The sequence below is a fragment of the Prionailurus viverrinus genome, chromosome B4 (assembly GCF_022837055.1).
Source record: "Prionailurus viverrinus isolate Anna chromosome B4, UM_Priviv_1.0, whole genome shotgun sequence".
Taxonomy (NCBI): domain Eukaryota; kingdom Metazoa; phylum Chordata; class Mammalia; order Carnivora; family Felidae; genus Prionailurus; species Prionailurus viverrinus.
The window spans coordinates 130,583,836-130,599,319 of NC_062567.1; the positions used below are offsets into that span (position 1 = coordinate 130,583,836).

The 15,484-nt window shown below is 41.9% G+C and overlaps 1 protein-coding gene across 6 annotated transcripts in view; it reads right to left on the reverse strand.

The window, feature by feature from the left end:
* The window catches only part of ENTHD1 (ENTH domain containing 1), a 104,189-nt gene that overhangs the window by 65,095 nt on the left and 23,610 nt on the right, over positions 1-15,484 (reverse strand). For 4 of the 6 annotated variants that reach the window (XM_047865401.1, XM_047865402.1, XM_047865400.1 and 1 more), the window contains one exon: positions 14,527-14,769. In XM_047865401.1, the coding sequence (XP_047721357.1) occupies positions 14,527-14,769 (243 nt within the window). The remainder of the gene's footprint in view (positions 1-14,526; positions 14,770-15,484) is intronic. The other 2 variants (XM_047865404.1, XM_047865406.1) reach the window with 2 other exon arrangements.

Consider the following 15,484-nt stretch of genomic DNA (forward strand, 5'->3'; position numbering starts at 1 on the left):
AAGGGAATGATGCAAAACTTCCAACAGTTAAAGACTTCGTGGTTTCTCTCAAATGAACGACTGGAGGTATCGATCGCCAAGAGCATTTTAGATTCCTTTAGCTACACGTGAAAGCCTCAGGGGACGATTTCATTTTGCTCTCTTTGGTCTTTAATCTCAGTATTTTGAATCCTGTCCTTTGCAGTTACTTAGTGTACAATTTCACATGCCAGCTTACCGGTGAACAAGGACGAATGTCATTTTTCAAAATCTTTCAGGGGCTATCCAAGAAAAATAGCTTGAAAACCAATGGTGTAGGATGCGGTGATCCTTGCCTTCAGAAAGTTTACAGTCTGACTCGGGAGAGAAGTCTGACATACAGACTTATGGGAAACAACCAGAGGAAGACAATACCATGCCAAGCTTTCTTAAATTAACTAACTTTAGGAATAGACATCCTACGGGGGGAAAAAAAAAATCTGTGTGCCCCAGAGTAGTCAGAACATGCCTCAAATAGGAAGTAAAATTTGAACACGCCTTTGAAGGATGGCTGGGATCCTGGTGAATGTGAATGAGAAACGATCCTAAGCAGGAGGAACTATGCGGGCAAAAAGGAGCGAGTATGATACATGCCAAAGATACCGAAGAAAGAATAAGGACTTCGCAATTAATCGTTCTTTTAATTTTCTCGTCACTTCACATGAACATGAATAATTAAGATGAACTTATTTGGGACTTGGAGATTTTACAATTAATACTGGCAAACAGTAGTGGTTTGAGGCTTAGATCATCTATGTACTTTCATGTGATTCATCAGAAGCCACCTTTTTTTTAAAATTTTTTTTTAACGTTTATTAATTTTTGAGACAGGGAGAGACAGCATGAACGATGGAGGGTCAGAGAGAGAGGGAGACACAGAATCTGAAACAGGCTCCAGGCTCTGAGCTGTCAGCACAGAGCCCGACGCGGGGCTCGAACTCACGGACCACGAGATCATGACCTGAGCCGAAGTCCGATGCTTAACCGACTGAGCCACCCAGGCGCCCCAGAAGCCACCTTTCTTATCACTCTTTGAGTATTGAGCAATAAAATTATCCTGGAAGTGATGCGGACTTAGGTTTAGACATCACAGAGGTAGATTGATAACAGTTGCAGGAAGTCAGTTTTGAAGTAAAATATGAGGAAAACTGAGTAACAGCAAGAACTGTGAAAGAAAAAAAAAACACCTTGACTATCTGGAGATGCATTTCAGGCTAGAATAGTTAAAATATTACAAACTTATATGAAATAATCTTCTAGGGGCAAGAAGAAATGTAGTTGGAATAGAGCGAGTCTCGGGAAATTCGTTCAGAAATTGTTTTAGCATCAGCGCAACACTTCAGCTGGAAGTGACGTGTGCTTAACTGAATTAGGTGACTGCACAACACTTATTTCTGGGTTTTCGCAAGCAAAGGGAAAGGGAGGACACATTTAGTCCCGGAGCGGCGATGAAGTCCCTTTGATCTCATACGCTCTGTATCAATTGAGACTGTGAAGTCACGAGCCGGGAGGACTCGTGTGTGTGATTGTGAAACCCCAAAGGAAGAAGGGAAGGCACGGAAGCAGTGATGCTATCGGCTCTTTGGAAGATGAGAGGTTAGATACCAGGGCTGGAGGTGCCGTGAGGAAACCATCGAGAGAGAGGCGGTAGATTTCATGAGCCTGTACCGCTCAGATAATACCGCAGAGCAGAACCGGCAGACCCCGTGGTACTTCTTAGATGAGATATCGAACTGACATCCAAGCCATCAGACATTCACAAGGCAACGGCACATTCTGGAACTGGAAGGCTCCACAAATTGAGTAAATTCCCCAATTGTTCCACTTATTATTTAGCATCTAATAAACGTTGCTGCTACGGATTGACGGTGTCCTTTCGATCAGTGTAGGTAATTTAAGTAAATTAAGTCATTTACTTAACACAATTAGCTTTTAAAAAAACAAAAAAAAAACAAAAAACAAAAAACAGAACAAACGCACCCATCAAAGAAAATGCGCGGTGGGCTAACAAACTGGTAAGCTATGGAAGTCTCGTGGTGATTATGTATCTAACTTTTGCAGAATCATGAGTCTGGAACCTTACCAACTTCCCTGTCTTGGAGCATAACTGCACTTAAGCATCTGCAAGTGATTGATACTTGTCTTAATTCTTTCAAGTTCCATTTTATAGTCATTTCAAATGTACACAAAAAACACGGCAAGAAGAGTACGAAGAGCTCCCATACTCTCTTCGGCCAGGTTAACCAACTGTTAACATTTTGCCCCGTTTGCTGTATAATTCTCTTTCTTCATGCACAGACACAAATTATGATACTCCTATGTTAAGATAGTACATTGAAACGGCAACACAGTTTCCATCACCCAAAACTGAGTAAGAGGTTTTTAAAAAGTCGCAACTAGGGGACCCTGGGTGGCTCAGTCAGTTAAGCATCTGACTTCAGCTCACGTCACGATCTTGCGGTCATGGGTTCGAGCCCCGCATGGGGCTCTGTGCTGACAGCTCAGAGCCTGGAGCCTGCTTTGGATTCTGTGTCTCCCTCCCTCTCTGCCCCTCCCCTGCTTGCTCTCTGTCTGTCTCTCTCTCAAAAATGAATAAACATTACACAAAAATTTTTTTTAAGTCAAAACTAATCAAAAAATTTTACAACAGCAATCTAACATGGAAACAGATATAACCGAAAGTAGTTTTTAAAAGGAAAATAACTGCTGACCAAGGTGATAGGGATGAGTTGCAAAGATTCGGAGATTTCTCATCACTATCCTCATGTCCGGAAAAAGGGGAAGTGAGTAGACAATCCTTTTGTCCCCTCCTTATGACTGAGAAGAGGTGGAAACGGGTAAAGAAAAGAAAAAAAAAAGGTGTAACAGAGTGAGTAAATAAAGACGCTGACGCTTTAACGGAAGCGAAAACTACCGTTTCACGCCGGACTGGGCGGATGATCTGAAGCTCAGGGCGGCTCTTGCCCCCTTGGCACCGGGACCTATTTCCCAACTAGACAGAACGAGCAGGGTCCTGTGCAAAAGGCTCAGAAGACAGAGCAGAGCCCAGATCCCGCTAAACAAGATCGCGCGTGGCCTGTTGAAGGCTCCCCTTCCTCGCTGCTGCAGAAAAAAGGGATAAAATAAGAAACAGCACACAAACTGCAACTTGGTGGAGAGAACAAACTGGTCTCGGTCGTGGTGGGAAGCATCGAGAAATCGCTAAGTGTTATCTGAGCAAATAACTGCCAGGCTGTATGTGCTGGACCTGTATCGCCTCGTTTACTCCTTACGACAATTCTACACCAGACACTCTGTCGGCCCTGTTTTACAGAAAATGAAACTGCAGCACAAAGGCTGAACGAAACGGCATGTCCGAGGGCACACAGGCCACACAATCTGAGGCAGGCTTCAAATCCAGTCGGTCAGGTGCCAGGACCTCAGTGCTTCACCATTACTCTACACTGCCTTCAAACCAGACTGCCTCGGGGCGCCTGCGTGGCTCCGTCGGTTGAGTCCGACTTTGGCTCAGGTCATGATCTCGTGGTTTGTGAGTTCAAGCCCCGCGTCGGGCTCTGGGCTGGCGGCTCAGAGCCTGGAGCCTGCTTCGGATTCTGTGTCTCCCTCTCTCTCTCTCTGCCCCTCCCCTGCTCATGCTCTGTCTCTGTCTCTCTCAAAAATAAACGTTGAAAAAAAAATTTTAAAAACAAAAACCAGACTGCCTAGAGGGAGCTGCCTAAGCAGCAGCAAGATGTGAAGAGAGGACCTGGGAACTGAGGACACACATTCCAGGAGGAAAATAAGAGAAGAGGAGAAAGAAGGGAGGGGGAAGCAATAAAGAGAGAGAGAGGAAGATGGCATGCCAAAAATAGATTCCAAATGCACAAGAAAATATACTTCAAGGAACAGAAGGACATTCCTCACAATATGGCATTACATGGTTTTTCAAGTTATTGTAATTGTGCATTTTCACATATTTTATTTTAGAATTGTTGCTACTGTATCACAATACAAGGTTGAGCATGCGGAAAAACGTCTCTCGGCCGTACGTGTTTCCTCCCTCTTTTTTTTAGGAAATGCTTTCCATATCTGGCCCCCCCCCCCCCACCCAGTTTTCAGTGAGGCTGTCCTTTTCTCATGGATTTGTAGAAGTTCCTTATATATTCTGGATAATCCCTTGTCACTTACATATGTTAGAAATGTTTCTCCTAGTGCGGGACTGTCTTCACTTTCTATATGGTGTTTTTTGATGGCAAGATAATTCTTAAATTTAATAAGCCTTGTTAGTTTTCTGTTGCTGCCGAAAATTACAACAAACTTACTGGCTTAAGACACAACAGCCATTCGTTATGTAGATCAGCAGGCCTGGCAGGCTTGACTGGGTTCTCTGCCTTGGGTCTCACAAGGCCAAAATCAAGGCGTCAATGAAGCTGGACTCCTATCTGAAGACTGTGAGGAACAATCCACTTCCAAGAGCATTCAGGTTGTTGGCAGAACTCCGTTTCCTTGTGGTCGTACGACGGAGGTCCCCCTTTCCTTGCCGGCTGGCCACCGGGGATCAATGGGTCTCCGCTTCTAGAAGCCACTTGCGTTCCTTATCACTCCATTTTCTAGCCAGCAAGGGTGCATCAAATCCTTTTCCCATTTGGAATCCGGGACTTCCTCTTCTGCCTTCAGCTGGAGAAAACTCTGCTTTCAAATGGTTGGTGCGATTGGATTAAGCCCACGTGGACACTCCCTTCGTGACGTACAATGTAACATAATCATGGAAGTGATACCTCTTCTCACTCACAGGTCATACCCACCCTCAAAGGGGAGGAGATTCCATAGAGGCACAGGTCCTTGGGGCTTATTCTCAGTCTTCTGCCTACGGCAAGAGTCAAACTGACAAATGCTTTTTCAATAGCTTGTACTTTTTTGGTAACGTTTAAGAAATCCTTCCATATCCAATGTAAAAAAGATATTCTCCTTTCCTTTTTTTTTTTTTTTTAATATGTTTATGTACTTATTTTGAGAGAGAGAAACAGAGCACACGAGGAGGGGAGGGGCAGAGAGAGAGGGAGGGAGAATCCCAAGCAGGCTCTGCACTCACAGCAGATGTGGGGCTCGAACTCCTGAACTGTGAGATCATGACCCAAGCCAAAGTCAAAAGCCGGACGCTTAACCGACTGAACCACCCAGGCGCCTCCTCCTTTATTTTCTTCTAAACGTTTTGAAGTCCTTCTTTTTCCCCCCTTCCTTTAAGTCCTTAATTCCTCTAGAATTTGTTTTTGTGCACGGTAAGAGGCAGAAACCTAATTTCACTTTTTCAATATAGGTAAATAATTGCCCCACCATTATTTATGAAGTGGTTCACCCTCTCCCCACCAATGTGAAACACCACCTCTGTCACATATGAAGAGAACCTAGTGGTACAAGTCTGTGTGCTGGGTCCTCCAGTTGTCCCGCTGGCCCACGCACCTATCCCCACATCCATACCACACTGTCGTGATTACGATTGCTTTAGTCTCGTTATCCAGAAAGGCAAGCCCCCCCATCTTATTCTTCTTCACGAATGTTTTGGATATTCTTGATAGCTTTTTTTTGATACTCCAGATAACTCTGGGAATCAGCCCATTACATTCGATTTTTAAAATCCTTTTTGGATTTTGATTACAATGGCACTGAATCAGTGGTTCTCGACGGAGGGCAATTTTCGTCCTCAGGAAACATCTGACAATGTCTGCAGATATTTTTGGTTTTCACAACAGGGAGAGATGTGTGCTAGTAGCATCTGGTGGGTAGAGGCCAGGGATAATGCTAAGCATGCCACACGGCACAGGACAGCCCCCACAACAAAGAATTATCTGGATTAAAATGTCAGTATCACCAAGCTTGAGGAAAACCTCCACTAAGTCTATGCGATTTGGAGACAATTGATATTCACATTTTTGAGTTTTTCAGTACACAAACATGAATATCTTTCCATTTGTATAGGTCATCTTTCACATATCTCAGTTAAGTGTTATAATTTTCAGTGTATAGATCTTGTACATCTTTGTAAACGATTTATCCTTAAGTAAGTAATGATTTTTTGCTATTATAAATGGTATTTAAAAAAATATGTTTACTGTTTGGTGCTGATACATAAGAAAATATAACTTGATTTATATATTTTGATATAACAGCCATCCATCTTGCTAAAACTCTCATTATTTCTTTTTTATTTCTTTATTCATTTATTGATTTATTTAGAGAGCATGCATACATGTGGATGTGAGCAGGGGAAGGGCAGAGAGAGAGGGGGAGAGAAAGAATCTCAAGCAGGCTGTCACCACAGAGCCTGGTGTGGGACTTGAACCCATTAATGGCAAGATCATGACCTGACCCCAAATCAAGAAATGGATGCTTTTAACTGACTGAGCCACCCAGGTGCCCCTCTCATTATTCCCAATATGTCTATAGATCCTTCAAGTTTTCCATATGAAAATCCTATCATCTCAGAGATATTTTTATTCCATTTCGATACTTATGCTCTTAATTTGTCTCACTTATTTTATTGTGACGGTTAGGGGCAGTACAAAGCTGAACAGAAGCAAAGAGAATGGGAACATTTTTTTCTATCTGATTTTAAAAGGAATACTTCCACGCTTAAATATATGAAAAATTTTGATGTGCGTTTTTAAGAATCAAACTTAATTGCATTTGCTAGAAAAAGTGGTTTGTGTAATACAGATTCCTTGAAATGTTAAGACTGGCTTTATCACAATCAATTATAAAATCCATATTTAAGAAAACATTTCATTTATTTATTTGTTTTTGGAGAGAGAGTGTGTGCTCGAGTGGGGGGGGAGGAGCAAAGGGAGAGGGAGAGAGAATCTTAGGAAGGCTCCACACCCAGCACTGAGACCGATGGTGGGGCTCGATCTAACAAGCATGAGATCATGACCTGAGCTGAAATCAAGAGTCAGACACTTAACCGACTGAGCTACCCAGGCGCCCTTAGCTGTCTGTTTTTAAAACTTAAAAGTTAGACGTTACTATTTTACACAGAAAGTGTTCATTTTATTTCATATACATACTTATTATTTGTTAATCACTCCCTCTTGCATTTCCAACCATTAGTCTGGAATAATTTTCCTTTTTTTAAAAATTTGTTTTTAAAGGTTTTATTTATTTTTAAGAGACAGAGAGAGAGAGACAGAGTGCGAATGGAGGAGGGGGCAGAGAGAGATGGAGACACAGCATCCAAAGCAGGCTCCAGGCTCTGAGCCGTCAGCACAGAGCCCGACGCGGGGCTCGAACCCACGAACCGTGAGATCATGACCTGAGCTGACGTCGGACGCTTCACCGACTGAGCCACCCAGGTGCCCCTGGAATAATTTTCCTTCTTTTTGAAGTATATACTTTCACAAAGGTCCCGTGGTGGTAAGCTCTAGGTTTTTTATTTACCTGTAAGTGACTATTTCACCCTTATCTTTGAATGACAGTTTTGCTGGGTACATAATTATAGGCTGTTATTTTCTCTCAGCACTTTGAAAATGCTGTATCACGGTCATCTTGCCTCTGCTGTAGCCGAAGAGGAGAGGTTACCGGCGTGGTAACTGTCATTCCCCTGCAGATGTGTCCTCCATGTCTTAACACTGTTTCAGTGTTCTCCTTTGGACATAGCTTCCAGTTCACTAAATTAAAATTTCGATTTCAGTGGTTTTTCTCATTTTTGTAAGTTTCCATGTTTCAAATTCCTACATTCATTCCTAATAATCTTTTTTTTTTTTTTTTTTTGAAGTAAAATAGTTCTCATTTTTAGAGTTTGGTTTGGCCCAAGGAGCCAGGCTATTGCAGATACAACTGACGTTTGAATAATTAGATTAATTTAGAGAAGGATAAATCCAGTTTTGACGTTTGTGCTTGTGTGTGTCTTTTTTTTTTTTTTTTTTAAGACTTCATTTTTCAGGGCAGTTTTAGGTTTACAACAAAATTGAGAGGGAAATACAGAGATTTTCCATATGCCTTTCCCCTACACGTGCATAGTCTCCCCAAATCAACAGCATGATTGTATTCTTTCCTTATCTAAATACTTAAATACATAGCTATTCTACATCGTGTATCTGACCTTTCTACTACCTACAATATTTGGGGGACTAAATAGGCTACTCTTTTCTTTCCTGGATTGGTGACACAGATTGTGAGCTCACTGTCTGATCTTAATTGGTGGGAATCCTGTGGGACTAACTCACGAAATGAGCTTTATTCTTCCAAAGAAAATTACCTTGAATCACTTCAGTGCCCTCTCGAGGGTCCAGGTTCTGCACAGCAAACCGAGGCTTTCCTTCACAAGGCTCAAGTGAGGCCCAAGACTGTTTTTCAAAAAACCATTGACAAGCGCCCTTAAACACCTCTACCCCTGCAGACACCTCCAGTGTCCTACAGGCACCAGCTCCAAGCCACTCTGACCCCAGCTCACATGTCCTGCTCTTATTTTGTTTATTTAAGTAATTAATTAATTTAAATTCTTGGAAGGCAAGGTCTTTGGAGACTTCCCATACCTCTAGTGAGGCCAGAAATGTCTCGGTGGTTTGTCATCTAGGGTCTTTGGTTGTTGTGCAATAAACGGGTTTCTAGGAGTCCCTGGCAAGTCTAACCGCCAGGCGTAGGCCTAAAATATTTTTCAGCAAAAACAATTGCATCTCGTACAATTCCACTTTTATAAAAATGATTTCGGGGCGCCTGGGTGGCTCAGTCGGTTGAGCGTCCGACTTCGGCTCAGGTCACGATCTCACGGTCCGTGAGTTCGAGCCCCGCGTCGGGCTCTGGGCTGGTGGCTCAGAGCCTGGAGCCTGTTTCGGATTCTGTCTCTCCCTCTCTCTCTCTGACCCTCCCCCGTTCATGCTCTGTCTCTCTCTGTCTCAAAAATAAATAAACGTTAAAAAAAAAAAATTAAAAAAAAATTAAAAAATTAAAAAATTAAAAAAAAATTTCCCTCTAGTTATCCATTTTCTAAATGTGTATATGCACAGAAAAATGCCTAGAATTTATGGTCATCTGATACGAGTTATGGCTATTTGGGAGGGAGGGGATTGGAAGTGATTGATTCTTCAGTACTTTCGAGTTTGTATTGTTTTTACAAGAATAGAGTGATTTTTCTGAAACAAAAACAAAAGAAGAAAAGTAACCAGACTGGAAGTAAATATTCTAAGATGTTAGTGGTGGTTGGTTTGGGGTGACAGAGATAAAAGTTGCTGTTATTTTCTTTTTTGTACATTTGTTTAAGTTACAAAAAAAATCGCTGTTTGACATTCATCGATGCAGATGATTTAGTAGGAACTCCCATTTGGACCATAAGCCCTGCCGTCTAGACTGTATGTGACAAGGCAACCAAGCGTGACTCCAGGTCAACTCCGTTAGTACAAAGTTCACTGTAGGAAGCAACACTAAAACTGGTGTTTTTGCTTAGAAAAGCATGGCAAGTATTTTGAAGTTTGGCTTTCGGTCCAACAGGAAACAAAAATGATTTTTCGGGCAATATTTCCGTGATGTAGAGGGCGATTACATTTAACATAGACCAGAGTAATCCTTCTCTGATACAAGTTCCGTCGCAAAGGATAATACCACTAAAGAGCTCTTTATGGAGGATCGGATGACCAACACAGGGAATGCTCCGCTGGTCTGGTTGCAAGCAACACCTCTGGCGACAGCTTTTTAAATTATCACCTCTAAGGAAAGGACGTAACCCTGAGGCTTACAGTTCAGAGAAGCTGAGTTATAAGGGTGCCTATACAGTTTTCCGTCTTGCTATCAGGCAACAATTATCGTTCAGTTCGTCTCTTCCTCCAAACAACACAATCACCTAAACAAAGACTATCCAAGCTATCTACCACAATGAAAACTTGGGGGAAACATCTAGGAAGAGAAGAAAAAGGAGTAGAAGTAGTAATGTGTGTTTAACACCTTCTCCAAAGTACCTTTTCTCCCTTGCTAATTTACCGCAAAGAAGCTCGGCACAGCTGTTTCAGCTCTAGATCCTAAAGCCTGGGAATCAGATTTCTAGCAATGCATTCAATTTCACATTTCAATGGAACTAAATAATTTGGAGACATCTTTAAATACATCCTGATGGAAATTTCCCTGTGTGATTCCATCACTTGCCTCTCTAGCTTAAATGTTAGTCGTTTTCAATTTCTCTCTTTCTTCTCCAATACATCACCTACTTACCCCATTTCCTCTCTCTATTCTCTCTTGAAACATTACCTTTCCTTCATTTCAATAACCCGAGAGCAGGATGCTGGATTAAAACAACTGTCTCTTACAGAGCTTCCCTTCAATTCGTATCGCCTTCATTTCTACACAAAGCAATAAGAATTATCTGCCACAAACAGCTGTTTTCAGTAATAAGAAAGCTAAGTTCTGTGACTAAGCTAAACATCCCTTCTGTTCTTCAAGGCCTACAATGGTTCCTAGTCGCATCAAATCGAAATTTCCAAATACCACTCATTATGTCCTTTACGAACGGTGCTGAGTATTCTCAGTGATCTGTCCACATTTTTCTACATATTCAAATTTATGGTCTCGATTCCATTTAGTCTGACAGCTATGTATTAGCATGATTAATTTGTTTCTTGTTTGTATTCTTTGCCACTACAGTAGGGACTATTTACTCTTCCCTGTATTTATTCTTTCCTTCTTCCTTAACCACAGCTTCTCTATCTTTCATCGGAGCACATAGCTGTCCCGTATAAAGACTACATTTTTCAGCCTCTCTTGCAGCTAGCAGTGTCCATGTGACTAGATGCTAAACAACATGTAAGCCAAAAAGGTTATGAACAACTTCAAGAAGTGTCCTTAAAGGGAAGGACACTTCCAAGAAGTGTCCTTAAAGGGAAGGAGTATTCATATTTTCCATCTCTCCTCCGTCCTACTGGCTAGAATGCAGATGTGATGGCTGGTGCTCCAGCAGCTATCTTGGATCGGGAAGTGGAAGTTCCATGCTGAGTTTGATGGAGCAGTGAGACAGAAAGAGCCCTGGGGCCCCGACATCATGAAGAGCCACATCAGTCCTAGAATATCTAGTTGTTGGTTCTTTTTAGAAGAAAGAAAAAAAAATCCTTTTGTGTTCAAGCCATTCACATTTTTGTGGCCTCTTCTACTGTCACTTACGGGAATACCTAATTCTGATAGATCCACCTATCTCCAAGTCTTCATTTGCTACGTCTTCTGTCCCACTAAAAATGCCCCTCCAATTTATTTTCCTACCTCCCTCCCCCACCCACACACACCAAATTGTCAGTTTCCTTTCCTCCTTTAAAATACAGCTTCAGATTCAAATGCCTACATGGAAATGGCTAGTATTGCTAAGCTTATTTAATCCAATTACTATTTTTTTTAAAGTTTTTTTTTTTTCCAACGTTTATTTATTTTTGGGACAGAGAGAGACAGAGCATGAAGGGGGGAGGGGCAGAGAGAGAGGGAGACACAGAATTGGAAACAGGCTCCAGGCTCTGAGCCATCAGCCCAGAGCCTGACGCGGGGCTCGAACTCACGGACCGCAAGATTGTGACCTGGCTGAAGTCGGATGCTTAACTGACTGCGCCACCCAGGCGCCCCTCCAATTACTATTTTTGAACACAAACACACACATCTACATATCCCGTGTGTATATGTGTATACATGCATAGTGATGGATAAATGAAATTTTTAGATAATTTAACAGATTTTTAATAAATTTACCACATTTTTACATCCATTCACTACTCACTTGAAATAGTACTCTCACCACAAATTCATTTCAATGATGCCATCATCACTAAAACTCTTTTTGAACATTTTTTTTAAAAACGGACTGAAAGTCCTCACTCGATATAACCCCCAAGACAGCAGATATACATTCACTTTGCTTCCCAGGCCTAGAACAGTGTCTGGAACACAGTAAATACTCAACACATGCTTGTGATATAAAAAAAAAAAAAAAAAATTAACTGTAGCAAAACTTCATTTAAAGGTAGACAGACTCTTTAAAAGTAGTCAAAAGGCATTCTGAACTCAGTTTAGTGAATAAGATGGGTCAGAAAGCTATAAAATATCATTTGGGGTTAGAAAAAAAAAGCAGTGATGATAATGCAATAATACTTGATTTCCTTGGATGAATCATAAAAATGGCTCAGAGTTCAGCTGCTTCTGTAGCAGTTGACTCACTTCCTAAGCTTCAGTCAAGTATGCCAAACTTATTCCAGTTTCAGAACTGTTTGCACCTGCTGTTCCCTTTGCCTGGAACTCCCCAGATACACGTGGATTGTTTCCTTCTTCATTTGAGTCTCTGTTTATATATTCACCTCCTCCAAAAGGCCTTCCCTTACTCTTTGACCTAAAGAAAGTCATCTTTATCGCTCTCTGTCCCTTGATACTGCCTTCCTCTTCTTTATAGGACGTGTCACGAACGTAATATTTTAGATCTATTTCATTTATGTGTGGTTAGTATCTGTCTCTGTCACCAAAATATTTGCTCCATGATGAAAGGGACTATGTTTTATTCACTGCTATAGCTCCAAATTTCCACTTGATAGCCAAATTTCAAATTTCAAATGTTCAAATTATTTGAACAGTAATGTAAGTTTATAATAAGAGAGAAAGGGGGGATTCCTGGGTGGCTCAGTACTTTCAACATCTGACTCTTGGTTTCGGCTCAGGTCATGATCTCACGGTTCATGGGATCGAGCCCCACATTGGTCTCCGTGCTGACAGCATGGAGCCTGCTTAGAATTCTCTCTTTCCCCCTCTCTCTCTGCTCCTACCCTGATCACACACTTGAGCTCTCGCTCTCTCTCTCTCTCTCAAAATAAATAAATAAACTTAAAAAAAAAAAAAGAAAGAAAGAGAAAGGAAGCGAGAAAAGCAATGGAGGCAGGAAGACCAAGAAAGGTTACAGAAATAGCAAAAGGGGTGAAGACTCTGGGTGAGTTATAATTGGCTGTTTTATTCTGTTACTCCTTTGTCGTATTAGTTTGAGTTGAAGGCTTCCATGAGAAAATTGCAGAATGGGTCTCCATCTCTCCTAGAGGTTTATTTCGAAGGAACGGCTAACCTAAAGAAAGAGATTCCACTATGTTTAGAAGCATGTGGATGGCATTTACTAGCCTTTCCTGCCTTTCCACATCTCCAGGCCACACAGATACAAACCGAGTGAACATTCGAGAACTCCTGACCGAGTCGGAGAAGTACTTTCGTGATTTTTAGCAGGATTAGTCTGTGTTGGTATTATTATTCACACTTTTAATTTCCATACGTAACTGACATTTGAAACATCTGTTCATCCTGAACACCTGAAGCTCTTTCAGGATCTTGCTGAATCAAGTTACATGATAAAGCCAGGAGGCAAGCCTCTGAAAATACTTTTAATTCCATTCTACTCCTGCTACATCCCTCACAAAGTGTCATCCCTTTCGAGTCACGTTTCTTTAACGCTTTTGCTTCCTCAAACTGTCCATTCCTTATACAAAACTTATCGGCGGGGTTTGTGCCACAGAAGATCAAACACAATGATATTCCGTTACATTTTAGTAAATTTAGTAGAAAAGATCATTGCATCTTCCTGCTGATTTCTATCATAACATCACAAAGAAATCCCTTTTTTTAATGTTTATTAAAAAAATTTTTTTTTACATTTATTTATTTTTGAGAGACAGAGAGAGACAGAGCACAAGTGGGGGAGGGGCAGAGATAGAAGGAGGCACAGAATTCGAGGCAGGCTCCAGGCTCTGAGCTGTCAGCACAGAGCCCGATGCGGGGCTCGAACTCAAGGAGTGTGAGATCATAACCTGAGCCGAAGTCGGACGCTTAACCGACTGAGCCACCCAGGCGCCCCTGTTTATTTTCTATTTTTGAGAGAGAGCAAGGGAATTGGGGAGGGGCAGAGAGAGGGGGACAGAGGATCTGAAGCGGGCTCTGTGCTGATGGTACACAGCCCGATGTGGGGCTCAAGCTTGCAAACCATGAGGTCATGACCTGGGCCAAAGTCGGACGCTTAACCAACGGAGCCACCCAAATGCCCCCAAAGAAATCTTTTTTAAAAAGTTTGGTTCATATTTAAAATTTTAGCCCAAGGAAAGGGTTATATAATACAAGGTACTGTCTCATAATAGTTTTAGAGCACTTTCAGAATTCCGAGGCACATTTAAGAAAATGTCAGTTTCTCGACCGGTAGGAGCAAACAGCACAAAATGCACAGACACCCAGACCCTGAGTCTCCCGTTTCAGTGATGATCAAAATCTTAAAGTGAATCATGATGCCAAATAAGTAAGTCACTACTTGAGTACCCTTCAAGCCCCCAAATCCCATTTTATGTGAATCCCAGATAATTGCATTCAGAAAATGGTCATACATTTTTCCACTGAGTATTATTCTTCGTCTTTGTTTCGAACAGCATGACGCCTAATGCAGTAATGGTGGCACTTATATTATATTAACACCTCAGAACTAAACCCCAACGTTTTCTATTTTTTCATTGCTCTTAAATGATACCTACTACATTCGGGGCCAACGTTCATTATACGTACTTGTATTACGTTGCCTTGCAACCTTAAGAAGCTTACGTTTCCTCTCCAAGGCAGGGATTTCTGGTGTGTGGGCAGAGGCACATACTGCTGGGGTGTTAGCCGTACCAGGTAATCTTTTAGGAAATGTCACGGAGTGGGAGGTTCGCTGCCTCGTCCGACACGCTGCCTCCCTCTCTCTGTGCAGCAGCTCTTCATCCACCAGCAGTGTCATGACTTGCTTAGACTTTTCCCGGATATGATAACCTGAAAAACACATTTGGCTTTGTGTCGGTAAGAAAATACGCCTTAGGGCGTCGAGGACTTTTTATTCTAAAGAAAACTGGGGGGGGGGGGGGGGGGGGAAATGTAAGCAACGTAAGCAAAGTGAAAAAAGATCTGTAGCAAACGTACAAGGAAACCTAAGTCCCGTGGGAATTGTCAGTAAGTGCCCTTTTCTGATACTTTAAGAAGTAAACGAGTATATGATTAAATCGTATCACCATATTGACATGAAATTCTGCACTTTATTTTTTTAATACTTATTCATTTTTGAGAGAGAGAGAAAGAGAAAGAGAGAGAGAGTGAGCTCGTGGGAGCGGGGGAGGGGCACAGAGAGAGGGAGACACAGAATCCGAAGCAGGCTCCAGGCTCCGAGCTGTCAGCACAGAGCCCACGTGGCGCTTGAACTCACGAGCCGTGAGATCATGACCTGAGCCGAAGTCAGACGCCCAACTGACTGAGTCACCCAGGCACCCCGCTCCCCGACATTTTGCACTTTAAATATGCTATTTCTTTTTAAAAGCAAGACATACTCTATAATCAAATTATATAGGTGTAAAAGAGGAGGAATGAATTAGACCTAGATTTGCTGACCTGGATGTGTGACCATGACATAGAGCTAAAGATTTAAAGTAATATGCACGGTATGATTCAAATCTGGAAAGCACAGGGGAAAATCAAGCATTATGTATGTATCCAG